Genomic DNA, 23,027 nt, shown 5'->3' with positions numbered 1-23,027 from the left:
TGCCAGGTCCGCTTATTAGCCGCGACTTTGGGTTTTTTTCTAAAGTGGAGTTGCTTATTTGGGCTTGCTCTCTAAATGTCACCTTTCTCTATATATATCTGTCTAATAAGTTATTTAAACACATGATAGTCGCTTCTTTTCGGCTTGTTTCCATAGCCCTGGTTGCTTGTTTCTCTCACCAAGATCTAGCAACACTGACAAGCCAGCAAGCAACAACAACAATGGCGGTGTCCACAGGATTACGGGGAGCGCGTTGTGTTTGTACCCAGGCCCTGGAGGCAGATCTGATTCAACACTGGAAAGAATATCCATGCCTTTAGGATGTGTCGTCTCCAAGTTTGGTGACATCACCCCGTTAGCTGGGGCTCTGTCGGCAAGGGCTCCGTGGAGAAATCTTGTGGTGTGCACACGCAGGTTGTAACGCGGTTGGCGAGACTCCCGATGACAGAAACACACGTCGCCAGGTATGAACACTCAAAAGATTACGATAGTCTCCGCGACACAAAATCAGGGTGAAAATCGTATAATGTGAACTAGGCTTTAGTGGCATCTAACAGTGAGGTTTGCAACCAGCTGAAACGTCTCCCTTGCGCTGAGCTTGAACTCCTGGTTATAATTCCTTCAGTGTTCATTGGTCAGTAGGTTTTTATTGGAAGCAGAATTATCCGCAAAGCTCTCTTCATCTTCAAAACAAACAAACCGGGTGGTTTAAACCGATAAAACAATTTATAAAGCAGTTTCACTTTGAAAATGAGGTATTTTTCTGATGCTGTTTGGATCAACACAGAGAGGCTGCTAACTTCGGCGGCCGACACAAAAACACGGATGGCCCCATCATGAGCCAGTGTTCGGTTTGTCCGTTCTGGGCTACTGTAGAAACATGGCAATGCAACATGGCGATATCTGTAGATGAGGACTTGCATCTCATGTATAGAAATCATTCTAAGGTAACAAAAACACAACAACTACTATTTTTAAGTTATTATACTACACTAAAGAAAACACATGCATTATATTTCATTTCCAATACTGCCAATATATCCTTCTAAATCCGACACACGGGACCTTAAAAGTATCATAAGTATTAATTTTGCAGAAGTGTATTATACGTTAACCACTTCATATACTGTTGGGTAGTTTGATGTATACCAAGGCATCATATTTTCCGAACGAATCACATTTTTTTTTGAAGAATCTGAAACTCTAAAGTAACTTAGCTGTCAGCTAAATATAGTGCAGTCAAAGCACAACATTTCTCAGCATAAAATGGAAATACTTGATTAAACTACCTCAATAGGAATAGTAACATTTTCATTAATGTTAATTACAAACTTTTTTAAAATAAAAAAATCCTAAAACTGGAAAGTAGGGCTTGTTGTACATGTAGGTGTAACATTTATGTAATTGAAAAATGGTTACGTTTTTCTACCACTGTATATATTGTATTTACTTATTTCTAGAGCTAGATTAATAAATTAGCTTGTAGCACATACAGTATTAAGGAATCACCAAATATTTAGGTTGTTAAGTAACAGTACCTCAACAGTATCCAATAAAGGTTAATTAAAAAAAAAATCCTGTTAAGATTTTCTTTGTAACACAAATATTTTTTTGTCATCAATTAATGTAAAATAACCAATACCTTTTTTTTTGTCTCTTGTGTTTTTAAATCTGTATTGTTATCGACTTCAAAAACTCAGCAGCAGTTGGGCTTTATTAAACTTTTTAATGATATCAGGGCTAGGGGATTGAAAAAAACAAAAACAAGATGAATGAAAGAATTAAAATAACGAAAAAATTGTGCAACTAACTGAGAAAGTTTTTAGCACCAGTTCACCAAATGGAAAGTTAGTCTGGAGCCCTAAATAATAATCACAGTAATAAATGCACTTCTAGGCTTCCGTACATACATTATATTCCATCCCTTACAACAAAATAATGCATATTATCAGCAGCATTTGACTGTATGTCTTACAGTAATCTCATTACACAGTCAAATCCATAATGTATGAAAATGATTGCAGGTGATTATGCATTATATCACATGTAATTTTATGAGGTGATTATAATGCATGAATACATTGTACTGGGAATGCTTGCACTGTGCTTATAGTGTTTCAAAATGCACCTCAAGGAAAGTGTTGCTATACTTTTAAATATTTAACATAGACTTTAAATGGAAATTAACATAGAAACTTGTAGTTTTGAAATGTCTTGAAATGTACTGTACTTGTTGTGTTTGTGTTGTTGTATCTATCTGTGTCACACCCAGGCTCGGTTAGCCCACGTGGCAGCAGAAGCAGAGCTGAAGGTTCCCTATGCGGATGAGCTTCCCTCTCGGCAGGCCCAGCTCACGAGGCTCCAAAACACAGAGGAGTTTGATGTTCTAATTGTAGGAGGAGGTGCCACTGGTGCAGGATGTGCCTTAGACGCTGTCACACGCAGTGAGTGATCTGTCTGCTTTACATCACTCTGCTGGGACCACCATGTGGTAAATGATTATAAACACTCACCCACAATTTCCACATACTCCGTCTGCGCAGCGCAGTGCACTGCATAGCACATGCGCTGTCATTCTAGTGGATAGCTTCATTTCAACAGCGCGCGCTGCGCAGCTTCTCTGGAGCATCCCACAAGTGCCACGGCACTCCAACTCGCTTCGTTGGAGATACGCGCCAGGTCTTTTTTTCAACGACTGCGCGTCCATAGCATGTCAAGCCACGTAGGTCAGATCTCACCAAACCAGGAACGGAACGCACACAGCATCCATATGCTGTGTGCGTTCCGCACACAGCATATTCACATCCTGTCGCACAAGTTGTCATTCAGTGCGAGGGTCCGAGGAAAGATGGATGAGGAGAAACTCATAGTTGAAGTGGAAAACCATAGTATTTTGTATTTTGACTATTGTTTTGGTCTGGCTCACACATTATCAATTGCTTTTTATCGCATGATTTCGCAGTTCCCATGTGAGCTTGCGGCTCTGCTACGCAAGCGTGGTGCTCCAGAAACGCATCCAGTAGGCGATGGTACGCACCATTGGTCGCTCCAGATCCACAGCACAGACAGAGTATGTGGAAATTGCGGGTCATTTAGACCTATTAGTTATGCTCATGGGCAAATATAGAATTTCTGCTACCTTCACTAATTCAATTCAATTTCAATTCAATTTTATTTATAAAGCCCAATATCACAAATCACAATTTGCCTCACAGGGCTTTACAGCATATGACATCCCTCTGTCCTTATGACCCTTGCAGCGGATAAGGAAAAACTCCCCCAAAAAACCTTTTAAAGGGGGAGAAAATTGTAGAAACCTCAGGAAGAGCAACTGAGGAGGGTTCCCTCTTCCAGGACGGACAGATGTGCAATAGATGTCGTACAGAACAGATCAGCTTAATAAATTAACAGTATTCCGTATGACACAATGAGGGAGAGAGAGAGAGAGAGAGAGAGAGAGAGAGAGAGAGAGAGAGAGAGAGAGAGAGAGAGAGAGTGGCTTACAACAACACTCATTTAAGTAATAATATTGTAATAATATTGTAATGATAATTACGGCTATTGTGGTACAATATATTGTAAGTATATGTTAATATATGATAGTATATGTATGTGACAATAATAATCACATGTGTATGTGCCCTGTGAGGCAAATTGTGATATTGGGCTTTATAAATAAAATTGAAAATTGAATTGTATAATAACAGTAGAAGTATGACTAATAATAGCAGCAGTAGGAGGCAACAGGCAGGACCACGGCAGCAGCACAACCACGTCACACGATCCAGGCAAAGCTGCGAGCACAAAGGCTTCGGAGAAGAAGCCGAGTTAGTGACATGCAGTACAGCGGAGTTAGCGAGATGCAGTAACAGGACATGAGTGTTAGCAAAGGAGAGAGAGAGAGAGACAAGGAGAGAAGGTGCCCGGTGTAGGATAGGCCTAATTTTTGGAGATGACAAAACGCGTTAAAAGTTAAAAGAAAAATGTTGATCAAATGTTACTCCAAGGTTTCTTACAATAGAGCTAGAGGCCAGAGCAACGCTTCCAGAGAAACTACATCAGATAAAGAATTTCTGAGTTGTTTGGGGCCAAGAACAATAACTTCAGTTTTGTCTGAATTTAACATCAGGAAATTGGAGCTCATCCAGGATTTTATGTCTTTAAGGCAGTTATGGAGTTTAGTTAATTGATTACTTTCTTCTGGCTTCATCGATAAAGACAATTGTGTATCATCCACATAACAATGGAGATTTAGAGTGATTTCTAATGATGTTGCCTAAGGGAAGCATATTTAAAGTGAACGGATTTGCACAGAACCTTGTGGAACTCCAAAGCAAACCTTAGTATGTAAAGATGATTCATCGTGAACGTGAACTAACTGAAATCGATCAGATAAATAAGATTTAAACCAGCTCAGTGCAGAACCTTTTAGGCCAATTAAGTGATCCAGTCTCTGTAGCAGAATTTGATGGTCAATTGTGTCAAACGCCGCACTAAGATCTAATAAAACAAGTACAGAGACAAGTCCTTTGTCTGAAGCAATCAGAAGGTCATTTGTAATTTTAACTAGTGCTGTCTCAGTGCTATGATGCACCCTAAATCCTGACTGAAATTCCTCAAATAAATTATTATCATGGAGAAAATCACACAGCTGGTCTGCGACTACTTTCTCAAGGATCTTTGACATAAAGGGAAGATTAGATATTGGTCTATAGTTGGCTAACACCTGTGGATCCAGGGTGGGCTTTTTTAGTAGAGGTTTAATTACAGCTACCTTAAAGGACTGTGGTACATAGCCTGTTAATAGAGATATTTTGATCATGTCTAATAGTGCTGTACGATTTGATAAAAATGTGTGATTGCGATTTGAGTGGACAATATCGCAATTTGCGATTGCAGTTACATTATAATATATAAATGGTATCATTAGTCTTTTTGCTTGATTCAGTGTTTCCCCTACATTATATTAGGGGGGCACTGACCTGACCTAACAAAGTTATTGTTACGGACAGTGTCTAAAAGACCATCAACAGACTGAGCACAGTCAAACACGTTGCTCACACAGCAGCACAGCATGGCACTGTACCTACAGCGGAGCAAGCCTGTGTTGCGTTCAGGCGTTGTCACTTAATTGACAAATTCCAGCAAGTGAATAGTCCATAACACAACACAGCAGCATGTCAAGTGGGCCGAAACTGAGCAAAATTGCTAAATTTTTAATTTGTTATTATATAGTTTGTTTTGGAGTCCGTGATTTACTACTACAGTGCTGAAAAGAAACCTGGGGTTGTTCTTGTTTTCTTCTATTAATGCTGAGTAATAGTTTGCTCTGGCATTGCAGAGGGCCCTCCTATAAGTTTTGAGACTGTCCTGCCAGACCAAACAAGATTCTTCCAGTTTGGTTAATCACCAATTCCTTTCAAATTTTCGCGATATTTATTTTAATTTTTGGGTTTGGGAGCGAACTTTCTTTGCTTCGTTAACTTATTTTTAAGATGTGCAACCGAGTCGAGTGTTGTTTGCAGCGAGCCTGCAGTGCTATCAACAAGAGTATTAAAGTATTAAATTTAAAGCCGATGGAATCATTGCCTTAAATTTTGCGACAGCACTATCTGATAAACACATAATATAGTAACTGTTGCTGAGTGGCGTGTAATCAAATAGAAAGAAATCAATAGTTATAAAGCAGTGATCTGATAGAGAGGGAAAGACTAGTAAGTTTTCAATTTCAATTCCATATGTCAGGACTAGATCGAGGGTGTGGTTAAAACAGTGAGTGGGTTTATGTACACTCTGACTGAAGCCAATGGAGTCTAATAATCTGATAAACGCAGAAGGGAGGGAGTCATTATCAACGTCAACATGAATATTGAAATCACAGACAATAATAACTATCTGATTTAAGAACTAAACTGGATAAAACTGAGAATTCAGATACAACTTTGTTTCAACAACACTATAGTTAAAGTGTGTTTATGTTTAGACACAAAAAACACCTCAAAACAACCGCTTTCCGGCCAATATTACAGCAGGGAACACAGCGATATCTCTGTAAAAAACAACTGCTTTTTGTGCCGTTATCTCAGAAACGCAGTGATGTCTCAGGAAAAACAATTGTTTATCATCCTGGCCAGAAAGAGCAGCGATGACTCAGTAGAAACAACCACTTTTCTTGCTACTATCCCTGCAAGAAATGCAACCATGGCTTTTGTTGCACTATTCCTGCTGGAAAAACAGCGACAAGTTCCTACAAAACACCTAGATTTGGAGCCTAAAAAGCAGCTGGAAACACAGCAGTGACTTCCTAAATCCAAACTGTTGTGTTGCCAGTTTCTCTTGAAACATAGTCTGCAGTTTGGCAGGCGTCTTGCTGTCCACTATCCCCTTCACCTCCAGATGATTAAGTCAGCTCATATATTAGACTACTTTAGAAACATTGATATGAAACATTCAAATGTAACATATTCATGGTTTGCTGAAACATGCACTGCTAAGATTTCCTCTGGCAACTGGGCTGACTTGTAGTCTAAAAGCATGCCATTTTTTCTATATTTCTATTTATGGTGTTTTGGGGTAAAAGAAATAAAAAGAGCCACTTTTCTGTCAGTGAAACTAAATGTAATCATCAGTCTCTACTGCAGCATTTTCCCAACATATAGTACTCTACAGGTATATTTATTTATCCTTTGTCTTTTCTTCCCAGACCTCAAGACTGCTGTCGTAGAGAGAAGTGATTTCTCTTCAGGTACAAGCAGTCGGAGTACCAAGCTAATCCATGGTGGGGTGCGATACCTCCAAAAGGCCATCATGCAGTTAGACTACGAACAGGTTCTCCTTCATCCTCTTGTATTTTATTTTCATGTTGATTCATTGCCCTTTTTTTGTCATTAACTTCCTCTTTCTTTTACCTTAACAGTACATGATGGTGAAAGAGGCCCTGCACGAGCGAGCCAACCTCCTGGAGATTGCACCTCATCTATCTGCGCCGCTACCCATCATGCTTCCTGTTTACAAGTGAGTGTCAGGATTCTTACATGACAAAAAATGCATAAGAGTAGTAGTAATTAACACCAGCATCTGAATGTTTGCTGTGGCATACGATGATGTAAAATGAATGGAAAAAATGTAATTCCCATCTAACTTTAATCACTATGTTAATGTCCAAGATGGTGGCAGTTGCCTTACTACTGGGCAGGGATAAAGATGTACGACCTGGTGGCTGGGATCGAGAATCTGAAGAGCAGCTATGTCCTCAGTAAGACCAAGGCTTTGGAGCTTTTCCCCATGCTGAAAAAGGACAAACTGGTAGGGGCCATCGTCTACTATGACGGTGAGTCAGAACTCCACAGTACTTCGTCTCAGGCCAGCAGAGACTTTATGTATTATATTTTCACATCGGCACTGGTGTTTGTGGACAGTAACCTAAAAACATGCTCCGTTTGTTGATTCATTTCTCAGGTTTTTATTTTCTGTAAACACGAACAAAGCAGCTGAGTCAGTCTTGTTGCTTTTGCCCTTTTACACAGTTTTTCTTGTTCTTTTCCAGTGGTGATAAATTGGATCAGTTAGCTGATGAAAAATAGTATGAAATAACACCATAAGTTAGGTACAGCTGGTTCTTAAACACCTGACAGTATGCAGGCTTCTGTGTCGGGCTCAGGGTCACTCAAATGGGTCACAAGACTATCGTAGGAATGGTAAACTACCCTGTATTTCCCATATCCTTTGAAATACATGATCAATCACCATTTTAGGCCTAAAAAATGTGATTATATGACACAATTTGAGAAGGAAAATTCAGTTTGGTTGAGCTAGTCATGTCTTTTTGGCACTGACATAGACGTTGTTTTGTTTTAACCCTTAGGGCCTGTTTGACTTTTCCTCTCAGAGTCGTAAATCAGTCAATCTGAACACACAGAAATGATACACACATTTTAATTCACTGTTACTTTCCAAGAATATAATCTGTCTGATGGATTAACTCCATAAATCCACTCCTAAATGTCAGATCTTCCCCAAGAATCATCATGTTCCTAGCTTTTCTTTAGTGTCAAAGTAATCCAGTGATAATTGTCTGTACATCAGCAGTAAAATTTCAAACAGAAACTACTAATAGCTAATCCAGCACACTTTAAAAAGGTGCCAGAATATAAATGGCTAAAAAACAATGTGCCCATGTTGTGTCTGTGAATCTGTGGAAACATTATACTCACTGCTGGCTTTCCTGAAATCATTTCGGGTGCTGTAGTTCCAAATCATGATTACCCTCCAAATATAAATCATAAAAAAGGTAATGATATAAGTGACAAAAAAATTTATGTTGGCTTACATTTTTATGTCTCAGCATCCGCGACAGCCACGGCAGTTGTCAGTCCATCGGTCTGTCTGCTCATTCTCAGGAACGAGATATCTCATCAAGATCTTGAGGAAATTTCTATAAATTTGGCACAAGCGTCCACTTGGACTTGGACAATGACCTGATTAGAATTTGTGGTCATAGGTCAAAGCGAAACATGTTTTTGGCCATAACTTCATACACTAATTATGACAGAATTTCATACAAATGTCTCAAAGTGAGTGATGACATTTTATATCCAAAAGGTCAAAGTTTAACTTTACTGTGACATCATAATTTATGGCAAAAACACTTTTCTGGCCATGATTCAACATCGTATCTACAAAAAGGGAGATATTTGGTCAGATATTTAATTGGGGACTCTAGTCTTGGGTGTCCACCTTGAAACTGTGCTGGGTTGAAGATGTGTGTGAAGGCATCAACGTTTTAGAATTTGTAGCTTCTTTGCAGCAGCATCCATATTTAAAGCATTGTTTACTGTCTTTGCTACATAAGTCTGGACAGACATGGAAATATACTGTGACTTCACTGGTTGGCGGGGGCATACAACTGTGGGTTTAACAATTCTAAGCTCTAACCCTAACCCTTATGACAATTTTGTCATTAAAAAAAAAACAAAAAAACAACAGCATTCTGAGTTGTCAAATAAGATACTGCATAGGTGGTTAAGGTTTACAGCAATTCTGCCAAAGAAATGAAAACTGTGCAAAAAAACAAAACAAGGATTCAAAGATTATATTATTGATTTATGACATATTCATAAAAATCATTTCCTGTTTTTTGAAACCAGTACCCAGTTTATTAAAGCTTTTACTATAGTCTCCTCTGACGTTCAGTCTCACTTACAACTGCAGCATCAACACCAATGAGCACTTAGACATGAAAACAATGCAATATTTTAAAAAAAAAAAAAGGAAAGAATTTTAACTTGTTTAAGGAAATTCTGCCTCTGAATGGATTGTAATATTAAGGAAATAGTGTAGAATTTATATGATTAAGCCAAACAGGAGATGAAAAAGGGCCTCAGATGTAAATCCTTCCCTGTGGCCTTCATCTCTACTGGTGCCGAACAAAAAGTGTTGACACGCTGGTCAGATGCCCTCACTTCCCTGTGGCAGTGAAGGCATTTTGAAGAACATTTTGAGTATTGGCTTGTCATTTCTGATGACAACAGGCTGCTAATCTTTATTTTTTAAATTTCCAATGCCGCTTAAAGGGGCTTTTAACGTCTCTTATTTATGGTATTCAACAGTTAGACACAAAGATACCCTTCAAAATCTGTGTCATTAATAGCAAAAAAATACATATGCTGCTTTTTAAAGATTGTAACAAAATGAACCATGGAAAAAAATCCACCAAATTCCATGTTTTGGAAGCAATTAGCAAACTTTAGAATTAATTAACATGTTATTATTTATACTTGCACACTAAATATTGAGTTTGATTTTTAAAATCAAAACAAACAGCCTTTGTACTCTCTAAATATGAAATATAAGAGGCCAGATATGACTGGATTGACTGCAGGCTGGAAAAAGGGAAGAGCATTTTCTTGGTGCAAAGCAGCATATGTTTGATTTCCACCCCCAACCCCCGCCCACCGCCATCATCTGCTCTGAGGGGGGACAGGGCCGAGATGGTGATGGTGGAGGGGTGGGGTGTCTTTTCTCCAATTATGCCGTCTGGAACAATCACGCCGGTGACATTTCGAAATCTGACCTTCTCTCCCGGCGGTGTAGAGCGCAGAGGAGCGTCGTAGACGGTCAGACCGGCTGAGCAACAGCTATTTCCTCCGCTGTCTTGGTTACTGCAGCTCCTGCTGCCACCAACTACAGCAGAAGCTTTTTTATTCTGCAGCAAATGTGTAGGCCTAATGCTCCTGTTTTCATTTGGCTGGGTGGTATATTTGTTTAAATGGCCTGAATGCTCTGGGAAATTAAACTACAGTGTGTTAATGCTGTTGTAGGTACAACAGACATGTATCTTCTTACAGGGACCGGTACTGTGAGTGTTCACTGGTGAAAATATTGATATTGCAACCCATTTTTGTTAAAAACCAGACATAAAAGATCACTTCCTCTTGAAATTTGAAACATTTTCATGCAACTGAATCTCTGTTTCTACAATAAAATGAGCTGTAGAGACAAAGAATAAAAAAGAAATTATATTTTTGTATGTATAATAACAGGATAAAATGGCTAATGAGCCTCTGTAGCAAATGTTTTGACAGTAGCAGATGTTGGTATGGTGACTTGCATTAGCTGTGGTAACCTGTGCACTGGGGAATACACTGAAAACAGTCAGTGATGATACAAAGAGAAACAGGGGAGCCATCAAATGCAGAAACATGAGTAAAAGTATGCTAACATAATACTAAACAATAGCGAGCTGCTTATGCTATTTATAAAGAGTACTGAACATGTGATCTTCTCACGTAATGACATTTAAAAGACCAACAATATTTGCAAGGGTGGACATGTTGAGACATGATAATCTGGAGGTAGACCACCAAATGTTGTTGCAACAATATGATATTTTCACAGTACAATAACCGTCTCGTATCATGGTTTCAAGGTATAACGGTGTTACACAATTATTATTATCAGTTTCAATGACCTGTAAATTTCCAGTAGGATTCCTGGAAAATGTTCTTGAAAATGTCTTATAGAGAAAAAATAGATACTTATTTTATTTTTATTTTATTATTTTATCTTATATTTCCTGGAAATTTACATGAATTCCTGGAAGATTTCTAGAAAATTTCAAAAGGCAGTTCAGATCAGGAATATGGGATTTTATTTTTTTTATTTTTTTGTTTGCAAAATTTCAATTTAAAAAGTATAACTTTTAATAGTGAACTTATTTTCGAACTTATTCCTGAAAGATTTCCAGTAAATTGAAAAATTGAAAATATTCCATAAGTTTTCAGCATTTTTTCCCCATATTTCAAGAAATTCACAGTACATATCCTTGAAATTTCCTCTAAGATAAACTAGAAAAAATTTAGCTGGAATTTCTCAAGTGATTTCCAGAAAATTCTCAAGGAAGGTTCAGCTCAGGAATTTTATTCATTTTGTTTCTCTGCAAAATTTCAATTAAAAAAGCATACCTTTTAATAGTGAACTTATTTTTAAGATTATTACTGGAAAATTTCCAGTTAATTTCCCAGAATTTTTCTGTAACCCTTGTTAACAATGTCCTGTAAATGTGAAGTTTTTCTGGAAATTCCCAGTACATTTCCTGGAATTTTCCTAAAAGATATCCTAAGAGAAGTTTAGCTTGGAAATTTTTGAGCAGTTTCAATTAAAAAAGTGTGTCTTTTAATAGTGAACTTATTTTGGGGGAACATACACATAAAAAACATAATCAAATGATTAAGCATCAATATCAAATGAAAATGTACAACATACAAAAATAAATGTCTTACAAGCGAGGTTTGCATTAAACAAACATTTGTACTTTGTAGTCATCCAGAAGTGCGCAATGGTTTTATTGAAGTAATTTAGTAAAATCTGGGCTGGATTATGAGTTTGATATAATGTTATCATTACTGGGACATCTTGATGTACATTTGTCTTTCTTTGTTGCAAGTACATTGCCAGCTAGTCAGCCTCCTGTAGCTTGCATTTTGTCACTGCCAGTTTTCACACCAAAAGCCTTAAATGTCAAGTAAATACAGTACACATAAAATAGTGTATAATTACTTCCTGTGTGAATCAGTCTGGGTAAATCTTCCTGGACCCCTCCATCTTTCTCCCTCTCTGTCTCCTTCAGGGCAGCACAATGACGCACGCATGAACCTGGCCATCACCCTCACTTCCGCCCGCTACGGCGCCACCGTCGCCAACTACACCGAGGTGGTCCGCCTGCTGAAGACAAAGGACCCACAGACCAACAAAGAGAAGGTTTGTGGCGCCCGCTGCAGGGACGTCCTCACAGGTGAGGCATGCAGGGGTTGCATGGTTTTAAAGGGCTGCCGAACCAGTTAGATAATGTTGTGTGTTACGCTGAAAGCATGAATAGAATTCATTTTGAGTCTCACTGGAGCTACCTGCAAGTGTTGAGGGGCTATTCTTCTGTCTTTATAATGTTTAACAAATTATACTGCAAATAAAATGTCAGTTGATTTAAAAGTGATGGACTTATTATCCACTTAAATTGATAAAAAGTAGACTCCGCAAACTGATTGTGCCCCTGTTTTGATCAGGACTGCAACTCTGGGACCACCAGTGATCTCACGCAAAATGACTGCCCTTCAGAGGCTGTAGCAGGCATAGTTTTGAAGCAAGTGAAGATACTGATGTCATATGAAACTATATCACCTAAGGCATCCATTGGTACCAACCATGTCATGCTAGCTTGTAGGGAAATGGGCTAAATAACGCTCCTAATGTAGGCTAAATTTAATTTTATGGGTACCCACAAGTCTCCCCTTTACAGACATGCTCCCTAAGTACAAATGTGTTGTTTCTGCCTATTGTATTTGAATATTTCTGCATACTGGGGTCTCTAAACAGTCTTTGAAGTGCTTAAATTGGGTATGACTGCAAAGCTGAGACCCTTGCGGATACAGTGAGCCGAATTGTATTTATATGTGATGAGGTTAGTCCCCATAGTAGCCATTTTGTTGTGGTAAGACCATGTTTTTTTTTCTCCAACAGATCTCACTGTATTACGTGACTTATTGTGGTGTCAAGGATAATCACAGCTTCATGAAACTTTAGAACCACAATGTAGAGAGCGTGGGCATACAGAGGACGCATGGCTTTCTTATGTAGATTGAATATGAGGGGTTTTCTTAGTAGTTTCCAGAAAACAAGTGCTCTCCATCCAATTGCTGAAAAATGCGATTTTACAGAAATCTCCAAGTGTCAAAAGTTTTTCATACTAAATAACAACATGGATTTTTCTGTGGTGTTCCAAGCCGATGGTTGGCCATCAGTCAGTGTTCAACCACTGGTGAGTGGATGTCGCCCTGGTCTTTGCAGTGTTTCCTGTACCGTCGGCCCCCATGAGCTTTTTTGTCCCCCAATTCAGTATTTTGAATTTGTGTCAGAGAAGGCGGAGTCCGCTGGTGAATGAAATCACTCTGATTGGCAGTTCAGCTCAGTCTGTAAGAAGAGAAACAAAAACAAACAGCTTAAGTCAAGAGGGAGTGAGACCAAAACAATCTTGTTATATAAAGTGAGATTGTTTTTCTTTATCCATTGAGCTTTTAAGCAGAAACGTTTTGTGATGGTTTATGTTATTGTTCATTGGTGCACGGTAAATTTGCTTTGTTCATTCAATGTTGGATTGGATTGTCAACTACCGTCGAGACAATTTTCCGGTTCCCCTTTTTAAATGACGAACACAGACTATCACCGCCTGCTGGTATGGAGAGTTATTCCCTCTTACACAGGAGCAGAACGTATAGTACTCATGTGCAACTTTTTGGCCGAGACACAGTCAACATGAGGCAACACAACAGTCAGCTTTCAATGGCGCTAGTTCTCTGAGGGTTTGGTTTTGGTGTGTTTGGGCCTTTGATGTGGTATTTTATTCCTGACCGGTCATAAATTTTAAATTTAGCACAAGATCTGCGTAACAAATGGTATCAATCCTGATGAGACACAGTTAAGCATGGGAATGGCCATCATATATGTTCATCATAATGTTCTAAGCATTTATACACTCTAAACTTTCCAGGTGTGAAGAGGCACCTAACCAAACACAGTGTTTATTACATATTTATGGCTAGAAGAATATGACACAATACTGAGCTGCTCTTAAATTATTCATCGGGTTCTCAGCTTTCAGATGATGTATACCACGTCTGTGTGACATATACAGTTGATGTGTTATGTCCCCTATAAGATCCCCTGTCCCCAACTAAAAAACACAAAATGGCTCTAAATTATGTGATCAGAGAAAGGTGTGCACATTCTACTTTTTACAATAATACATACTTTTGTGTGAGATGCATTCAAGTTTAAGTCATGCCTGTTACTTTTACACTCTTTTCTTACATGAATAAAAAACAGAAGCTATTGACTTTTCTTTGTCTTTTGAATGCCATGGGTATTTTCTCCTCACAGGACAGGAATTTGATGTGAAGGCCAAGTGTGTGATCAACGCCACCGGACCGTTCACAGACTCACTAAGGAAGATGGACAACCAGGAAACCCAAAACATCTGCCAACCCAGCGCTGGTGTTCACATCGTCATCCCTGGTTACTACAGGTGTGACATATCACACTTTCAGTATATCCTTTAAGATGATTTTTATTTCAGTTGTGGAGATGTTTGATGTTTTTTTTGGTATTTCAGATGCTTAAACTCGTACATATTTAATTCTCAGTGTTTTCTCATTCTTATGTATAAATACTAAACTATTATCTGACCTATACTTACATAGCGTAGGACAGTCTTCTTTGGTTAAGATACAGCGGAGCAATAGAGTGGTTTTGTTGAAGTCGGGGGTTTTAAAGTTCAGCAAAGCTTATTGAGTGAAACCCGAGGGAGCGCGAGCCCTTTGAACAGCGCCAGAAATGCCAACCACCTAATTCTCCTCCTCCTGCCGCTATCTGCGCCCTCCCCTCCTCCTCTTTCTCCCCGATATCTGTGTTTTTCCATTTGTGTGCTCCTCAATTTGTCCCTCTCTTCTTCTTACTCCCACATATTTGTACCTTTTCTTTTCTCTCTCTTTTCCTCTAAACACTTAAACTTTTCCACAAACTTGAGACAGCAAAGGTAACAAATTTGATGTAATACAATGCTCTTACTTCAGCTATCTCGCGTGATAATAATAATCCTTTTCTTATATTTTCTGTCCCACAGTCCTGACAACATGGGTCTGCTCGACCCAGCGACAAGTGACGGACGTGTCATCTTCTTCCTGCCCTGGGAAAAGATGACCATTGCTGGGACGACCGACTCACCCACCAGCGTGACGGCCCACCCAATCCCAGGGGAGGACGACATCAACTTCATCCTGAGGGAGGTCCGCAACTACCTCAGTCCTGACGTAGAAGGTATGGGTAGTCTGCAGGGAGTCTTTTCTTGTCAATTCTGAGGAGCATACAGTCATGTTTTGGGTTTTTATGCCTTCACGCCGGCGACAGCTCTGGCCAGATTATGTTTTCGGTTGTCTGTCCATCCATCTGTTTGATGTTTGGTGGTCAAAGGTGACCTCACAAGAAAGTTTTTGGCCATGACTCAAGAATTCATACGCTAATTTTCACACAAATGTATAATAGGAGGTGGCACAGTGGTGCAGTGGTTAGCATTGTCACTTCACAGCAAGAGGGTTCCTGCGTGGGTTTTCTCAAGGTACTCCGGCTTCCTCCGCAGTCCAAAGACATGCAGGTTGGGCTAAATGGTGACTCTAAATTGTCCATAGGTGTGAATGTGTGTTTGAGTGGTTGACTGTCTCTATGTGTCAGCCCTGTGTAGGGAACATAAATTAGGCATCACACGGAGACACCAATTATGCTGGGAACAAGGGGACACCATTAATGTTGTAAATTGGCTATCAGAAATAATTGATAATTATTAAAAATAATTAATAATTACATTAAATAATATGACTTAATTAACATTAAATCACCTCGTGGGGCACCATTCCTGGAAAGGGAAAATGATAGCTAGTTTTATCCATTGTGCGAGTGGCTCTGTATAAAGTGCAAAAAGCAATGGTGAAATTTGGCACCCCTTCCTCGATCCACATTCTAACATGATTGTATCTGAGAGGTTTCCATTTATTTTTTATCCGGGCTGATAGCTTACTGTATAATGTACTTATGTTCTTAACAAAATTTTCGTGCCTGCCAAATCTCTGGAGGACCATATATAAGAAAGGCCAGCTCACTGAATCAAAGGGCTTCTCGGCATCTAGACTGACCAAGGAGGCTTCAAGATTGCTCTGCTGAATATGGTTTAATATGTGTAATGTTCGCCTGATATTATCATGAGTTTGTCTTTGTGGGGACAAAGCCAGTCTGGTCGTTATGTATAAGCTGGGGAAGGATATTTTTCAATCTTTTAGCAAGGATGGCAGTGTATAATTTATAATCAACATTGAACACAGAAATTGGCCTATATGATCCACATTCTAATTTGTCTTTTCCTTCTTAAGGGATAACCGAGATCACTGCCTCACTCCATGATGGGGGCATTTTAGAATCCGTTAAGGCTGTATTGCACACTTTAAGAGGGCTTGGCATAAACTCAAAAGTATTATATGGGCCGGGTGATTTGTTCGCTTTAAGCCTAGAGATGGCACTGTTAAGCCCTTTCTCAGTTACCATAGCTGTTAATTTTTCAATTTTTTTCTTCTGTTATGACAGGTAAGTTGATAGAATTGAGAAATTTGTTCCTCACCCTCTAAGTGTGGTTATGTATTCAAAAGCTTGTAATAATTTGTAAATGTTCTTAGTATTTCATCTTGTTTATACTGTGTAGTTAGTGTTATCTGCTCTTTGTTTTTGTTGCTTTTGGGCTAGAAGTTTTATTGATTTTGAGCCTGACTTGTAGTATTTTCGCTTTGTAAACCCTTTTTTTTTTTTTTTACAGTTTCCTGTAAATATAACATATTTATTTATTTTCTGATTTTTATTTTTGTCAACAAGTCAGGTTTCTGTTCCCTTTTTATGCTGCGACTCAAGATCTTTCAATTCTCTATCGAGGTCTGTTAGTCTTAATTGTTTTTCTTTCTTCTGATGGGCACAGAAAGATATAATTCTGCCCCTGATGACTGCTTTTAAGGTATCCCATACTATAGCTGAATCAACCTCCTTCTCACAATTTTCTTCGAGAAATGTTTTTATTTCTTTTCTTATCTTAGTCTTAAATTGTGGGTTGTTTAAGATATTTGTATATAGCCTCCACAATGTTCTTCCCCAGTTGCCGTTAATATGTACAGTGCAAGAGACAGGTGCATGGTCAGATAAATCAATAGATCCAATATCACAGACCAAAATCTATGGCGCTCTCTCTTTAACACAAAGAAATAATCTATTCTTAAATACGTATCATTGGGAGGATGAATAAAAAATATAATCATGGCCAGAGGTGTAAAAGTCTCTTCAGAGCTCTGTCATTAAAACATTAATTTTCCTATGCAGTGGTGTAACAGTTTAATTTTTTTGATGAGTCTAATTTTGGATCAAGACGGATATTCCAATCTCCCCCACATATGACAGTTCCTGTGTTCCCTATCATAAAATCAAACATTTTTCTATTAAAGGCTAATCACTTCCAGGAGGAGCATAAATGTTACATATTGTTACTACAATGCCATCTATTTTCCTGAAACTATTATATATCTTCCTTCCTTGTCTGTTGTCTCTGAAAGTTGTTCAAATGAAAGTTGTTCGAATGACGATGAATAATATATCCTTGAAAACCCCATTCTCTGCAGTTTTTCGTGTTCTGATGGAGTAAGGTGTGTCTCTTGCAAGAACACAATCTGTGCATTTTCCCTTTTCATTTTTGACAGTATTTGGCTTCTCTTTGCTGGGTTTGAGATCCCTTTCACATTGAAAGAAGTAACTAAGTAACTAAGTGCTTGCTTATTCATAAGCAGATCATGGCCAAACTGGTTTAGAACAATTTCCAAGGCAGAGGCTCGTTTCAAAAGAGCCTTTTGAGTCTTTGTAAGGTCATGGTCCTCGGAAGGGAAAAACCCACATTGCATCAGTGGTGGGGCCCTAAAATGTGGTTGCGTATGGGCGTAAGTCCAAATAAAATTAAGAAAAAACAAAACTGTGGATAACTTGCCAATTAACAAGTCCCGACTCATTTAACTGGATAGACATTATAACTGTAGGAAACCTACGTACCAGTGTGTGAGAGCTCCGTGTTGGTCTTTAAGACAAGAAAAAAAAGAAGAGGTGAGTCACTCAGGAATCATAACTTATCTGCATTTATAATACCACTGTACACCATCAGTCTTTTATTGTGGGGATCGCCTTTTAAATTCCTGTAGTTTTTCCTTGTATTGAGAGCAATGGTTTTTCTTGGGTTGTGTGTAGTCACTCATTACGCCTGGTTCCTGATCTTCACCCCGGTTGCGCCATCTCCCGTCACCTGCCAGGTGGACAGGAGTCGAATCTCCTCTTCGTCCGGAGAAATGGAGGACCTCACCACCGTGACTGGGAATCCTCGGGAAGCCATATCCCTCATCGCCTCTGCAGCGTCTTGGAACTGTCGGGTGCCATCATTATAGGCCAAGATGACCCGCAGCCTTGCAGGATGCGGCGTTTGAAACTTTGTTTTTCTTTCAGCAATTTCTTGGCTTCGGCGTATCCACCGCATTTCTTAAGCACCTTGGAAGGGTAATCATGGTCAACACAAAAACGCACTTTATCACAGAACACCTCTTTTTTCTGCTGTGCTCTCCCTAGGACCCCTTCCTTCGTCCGGTAACTCCCAAACTTGACCATTATAGACCGGGGCTTTGCTTGCTTCTTCCTTCGTCCGGTAACTCCTGAACTTGACCATTATAGACCGGGGCTTTGCTTGCAGGCCGCTCGGCTTCGGTGCAAGTGCTCGGTGTGCTCGCTCAATTCCGAGCTCCTTTTCATGAGGGAGGTCGAGCACGGTTTGGAACAAGTTACCCAGAAATCCAACCATGTCAGTGCCCTCTTTTTCCTCAGGTATTACGTAAATCCTTAACTTTTCTCTCCGCGCCCGACCCTCCTGATCTTAGCCTGGCATCCAGATTAGTGTGGCGCTGCGTTAGCCGCTTGATTAATGTTGATGCTGCTTGAAGCACGGTCTCCGTCTCATCAATTCTCCCCTCTGCCTCGTCCAGTCTTTCGTTTGCTCTCCTCAGCTCTCGTTTGATATCTGAGAGTTGTACTCTGTTATCTCCTCTAAACTCCCGAAGTTCATTGAGAATGTTCTGCAGACTAGTTTCGGGGCCTTCCTCATCTTGTAGGTAGTGGTCTGGAGAGCTGCTTCGGCTAATATCTCCTTGCCTCTGTTCAGGATCGTTTTGCATCATGTTTATGGTTGTCCTACTCCTGGTAGTAACCCCTCTGTTCATTATTAAGCAGAATATACACTTTATAAGCAAACTCACCGGCCAGTTTATAAGGTACACCTTGCTTGTAGCTGGTTGGACCCCCATTTGCCTTCAGAACTGCCTTAATTCATCATGGCTTTTTGTCATCTTGAACCAGTCTGGCCATTCTCCTCTGACCGCTGGCATCAACAAGGTATTTTCACCCAGAGAACTGACCAGACCAGCCCGTCTGGCACCAGCAACCATACCACATTCAAAGTCACTTAAATCACCTTTCTTCCCCATTCTTATGCTCAGTTTGAACTTCACGGGGTCGTCTTCACCATGTCTACATGCCTAAATGCACTGAGTTGCTGCCACATGATTGGCTGATTAGTTATTTGCTTTGACGAGCAGTTGAACAGGTGTACCTAATAAAGTGGCCGGTGAGTGTATATATCTTACTATATAATGACGAAAACTCTGTCTGTGGGTGTGTGTGTGTCTGTGTGTCTGTTGCATGTTTTTCTCCTCACTGACTTGGTCAATCCATGTGAAATTTGGCACAGTGGTAGAGGGTCATGGGAGGATGCGAATGAAGCAATATTACATCAATTGGCCAAAGGGGGGCACTATAGCAACTGATTGAAATTGCAAACTTTGAATGGGCATATCTCATGCACCGTATGTTGTAGAGACATGAAACTTTGCACAGAGATGCCTCTCCTCACAAGGAACACATTTGCCTCAAGAACCCATAACTTCCGGTTATATAGATTTTGCACCATTTTTAATTTTTTGAAAAACACTTAAAATCGATCTCTTCCTAGGAAGTTTGACCGATCTACATGAAATTCGGTGAACATAATCTAGGGACCAATATCTGAAGTTCCCTCGTGGCAAAAGTTGGACAATTGAGCTTCTATAAGGCAATAAATATTGCGGAGGGCGTGGCTCATCACATAAAGGTGTATAACATCTCAAGGGTTTCACCCATCACCACGCAACTTTGTAGGCATATGACCACACATAATCTGAGGGGACCCCTCCATTTTTGACCCGATCAAACAAAATTGGGGCGCTAGAGAGCTAATTTCTTATCTAGGCCTAACCGCCATATGGATTTTTACTAAACTTGGTTGATATGTAGAACAGGACGCCTCAAGGTGACTGGAGAAATTTCAATCAATCAATCAATTTTATTTATAAAGCCCAATATCACAAATCACAATTTGCCTAACAGAGCTTTACAGCATACGACATCCCTCTGTCTGTCCCTCGCAGCGGATAAGGAAAAACTCCCCAACACTTTTAAGTCAATACACTTTAACTATCTGCCTTTCAACGTGCTACCTCAACTACTAATGTACAGTTTTAGCCCACTAACTATCCCACTATTGGCAATGGTACTACTGTACTTTCAATAAAGCAATCATACTATCAAATTCACAAAAACTCTGTCTGAATACATTGCTCTTCTTAATGGGTTCAGTTGACTATTTAATCTGCAATTTCCTATGACCTGTATCCCAAACACACACCATGTGAAACTGTACGTGGGCAACTGTGCACTCAATGGGTATGGACTAGTATTGTTTTATTATGACTAATAAAACCAAAACCCTCACTACACACCAATAGAAGTGTAGGAATTGGGGGGGGAAGCAATTACAGTAAATGAATTAAAAGTTTTAACAATTAAAAACACATTATAAATCAGTGAGTTTAGCCAGAAATATGGAGTTTCAGTAGGCTCACTGCTTATGATGTGTTCACATCAAATGTGATAGGAGTGTTTTGCATGTCAAGATTACACATAAAGTCAAGATGTCAGATTATGCCTTGCAGTTGGTGTGAACACATCATTATGTATTCAAATTCAAGATACCAAAAAACACCATTCTTGTGGTTAAGCATAAATATATAGGTGTATGTTTGTATAAATTCTCACTTTAAAAGGGTCTACAGAGGTCCGTGGATATGTGTAGACAGTTCAGTCCTGATATTATTTTCTTATCTTATTAATGCCGCTCTCAGTCTCACATTTATCTGGTGTTCAAAGTTAAGTATCTTGGTTAAAACGTGACTGTGTTCTGCAGTGCGCCGAGGAGATGTGTTGGCGGCATGGAGTGGCATCCGTCCCCTGGTGACCGACCCCAGCTCTAAAGACACTCAGTCCATCTGCAGAAACCACATTGTCAGCATCAGTGACAGCGGACTGGTCACCATCGCTGGTCAGTTTTTGGATTATCTTGTGAAAATGCTCCACCAAAGCTTCCGCATATTAAAGTGAATATTTTGTTTGTCAGGTGGGAAGTGGACGACCTACAGGGCCATGGCTGAAGAGACTCTGGACGCAGCAGTCAAATCCCACGGCCTCTTAGCTGAGCCCTGCAAGACTGTGGGTCTGATGCTGGAGGGAGGCAAGGGCTGGACGCCTACCCTCTACATCCGCCTGGTGCAGGACTACGGACTGGAGAATGAGGTAAAACACATTTGTACATTACAAACCACTTAAGGTTGCTTTAGCACACTCACTGGGGTTTCATAAAGTTATTTTAATTTGTACAGATATTTCTCACAGTTCCTATAAAGTCACAGTTTTCCTGGTTAAGTAACATTGAGATTATCAAAGTAGTAAAAACGGTTCAGTCAGTTTTTGGTGAGTTTCAGGCCTTTAAAGCAACATGAATTTGTTTTTGTTTTTTGTGTCTGGATTTCATTAAAATCTCAATATTCACTGTTTATTTTTTCATATCAAACCTTACCAGATTTTTAAAACCCACACATATCTCGTCCCTGCTTACAATAATATCAAAGTTGTTGCAGCTCCAACCTTCTATTTAGTGGGCAACAAATAAGTTCTAAGTTTACAGTATGTTTCTATTTTTAGCATCAAGTTCCTTTTTGTTTTCAAGTTGGCCCTTTGCTAAGCCCTGCCCCTTTGTGATGGTCTGTCTAGCTGTCGGAGTAAGCATGGAGCCCACACCATAACTAACTGCACTCCCTGAAGAAAAATTATCATATTTTTGGGAAAATTAAATAGTGATTCCAGAGAGAAGCAGACAGAGGGGTCTACAGTCTGTGTTTGAAGGATATATCCAGGATGTCAAACTGACTCAGCAGCAACAACAGGTTAAAAAGACAAAGACAGTTATAAGCTAAAGCCGAACTATAGGCTACAGATCAGTGTAAAAGTGAACCACTACATCACTGATGATTGCAACAGAAGACAATTAATATAAAAGGAAACATCGCCGATATTGAACCAGTTGTGTGGCATTGCAATGTGTGCAGATGAACAGTGTTTGGCTCCTCCCCCATGCTGCTATCAGCACTGCTGGACGGGCAAGGATCTCTGGGGGAAGTCAAACAATGTTTATCTTCGCACAATGTGATGACACACAGCTGGTTTAATATCAGCAAAGTTTCCCTGCTTCCCTTCACTGGTTCCTGTACAGCAGGGTTGGTCTTTTTTTCACTGTTATATATCTTCAGTAGCTAGCTAGCTAACCCTACACTTTTCAGGGTTTGATTTTGGTTTTGGAACAGGGAAGAAACGTATATCTTTTTCCAACCTCAGGTAACGAGTATCATTACTACACAACATGCCCCAGGAACAACATTTAGCTCGAAATGGGGCAGATCAATATTGTTAAAGTGAAAAACATCAGTTTATGATTTTAG

The 23,027-nt window shown here is 39.6% G+C and overlaps 1 protein-coding gene across 2 annotated transcripts in view; it reads left to right on the top strand.

The window, feature by feature from the left end:
* The window catches only part of gpd2 (glycerol-3-phosphate dehydrogenase 2 (mitochondrial)), a 53,409-nt gene that overhangs the window by 11,899 nt on the left and 18,483 nt on the right, over positions 1-23,027 (top strand). For both annotated transcript variants that reach the window (XM_050062966.1, XM_050062964.1), the window contains 9 exons: positions 2,273-2,444; positions 6,704-6,828; positions 6,917-7,014; positions 7,167-7,330; positions 12,128-12,292; positions 14,431-14,575; positions 15,173-15,366; positions 21,440-21,574; positions 21,650-21,825. In XM_050062966.1, coding sequence (XP_049918923.1) covers positions 2,273-2,444; positions 6,704-6,828; positions 6,917-7,014; positions 7,167-7,330; positions 12,128-12,292; positions 14,431-14,575; positions 15,173-15,366; positions 21,440-21,574; positions 21,650-21,825 — 1,374 coding nt within the window. The remainder of the gene's footprint in view (positions 1-2,272; positions 2,445-6,703; positions 6,829-6,916; positions 7,015-7,166; positions 7,331-12,127; positions 12,293-14,430; positions 14,576-15,172; positions 15,367-21,439; positions 21,575-21,649; positions 21,826-23,027) is intronic.

The sequence above is a fragment of the Epinephelus moara genome, chromosome 15 (assembly GCF_006386435.1).
Source record: "Epinephelus moara isolate mb chromosome 15, YSFRI_EMoa_1.0, whole genome shotgun sequence".
NCBI lineage: Eukaryota > Metazoa > Chordata > Actinopteri > Perciformes > Serranidae > Epinephelus > Epinephelus moara.
This window is presented reverse-complemented; position numbering and strand designations above follow the sequence as displayed.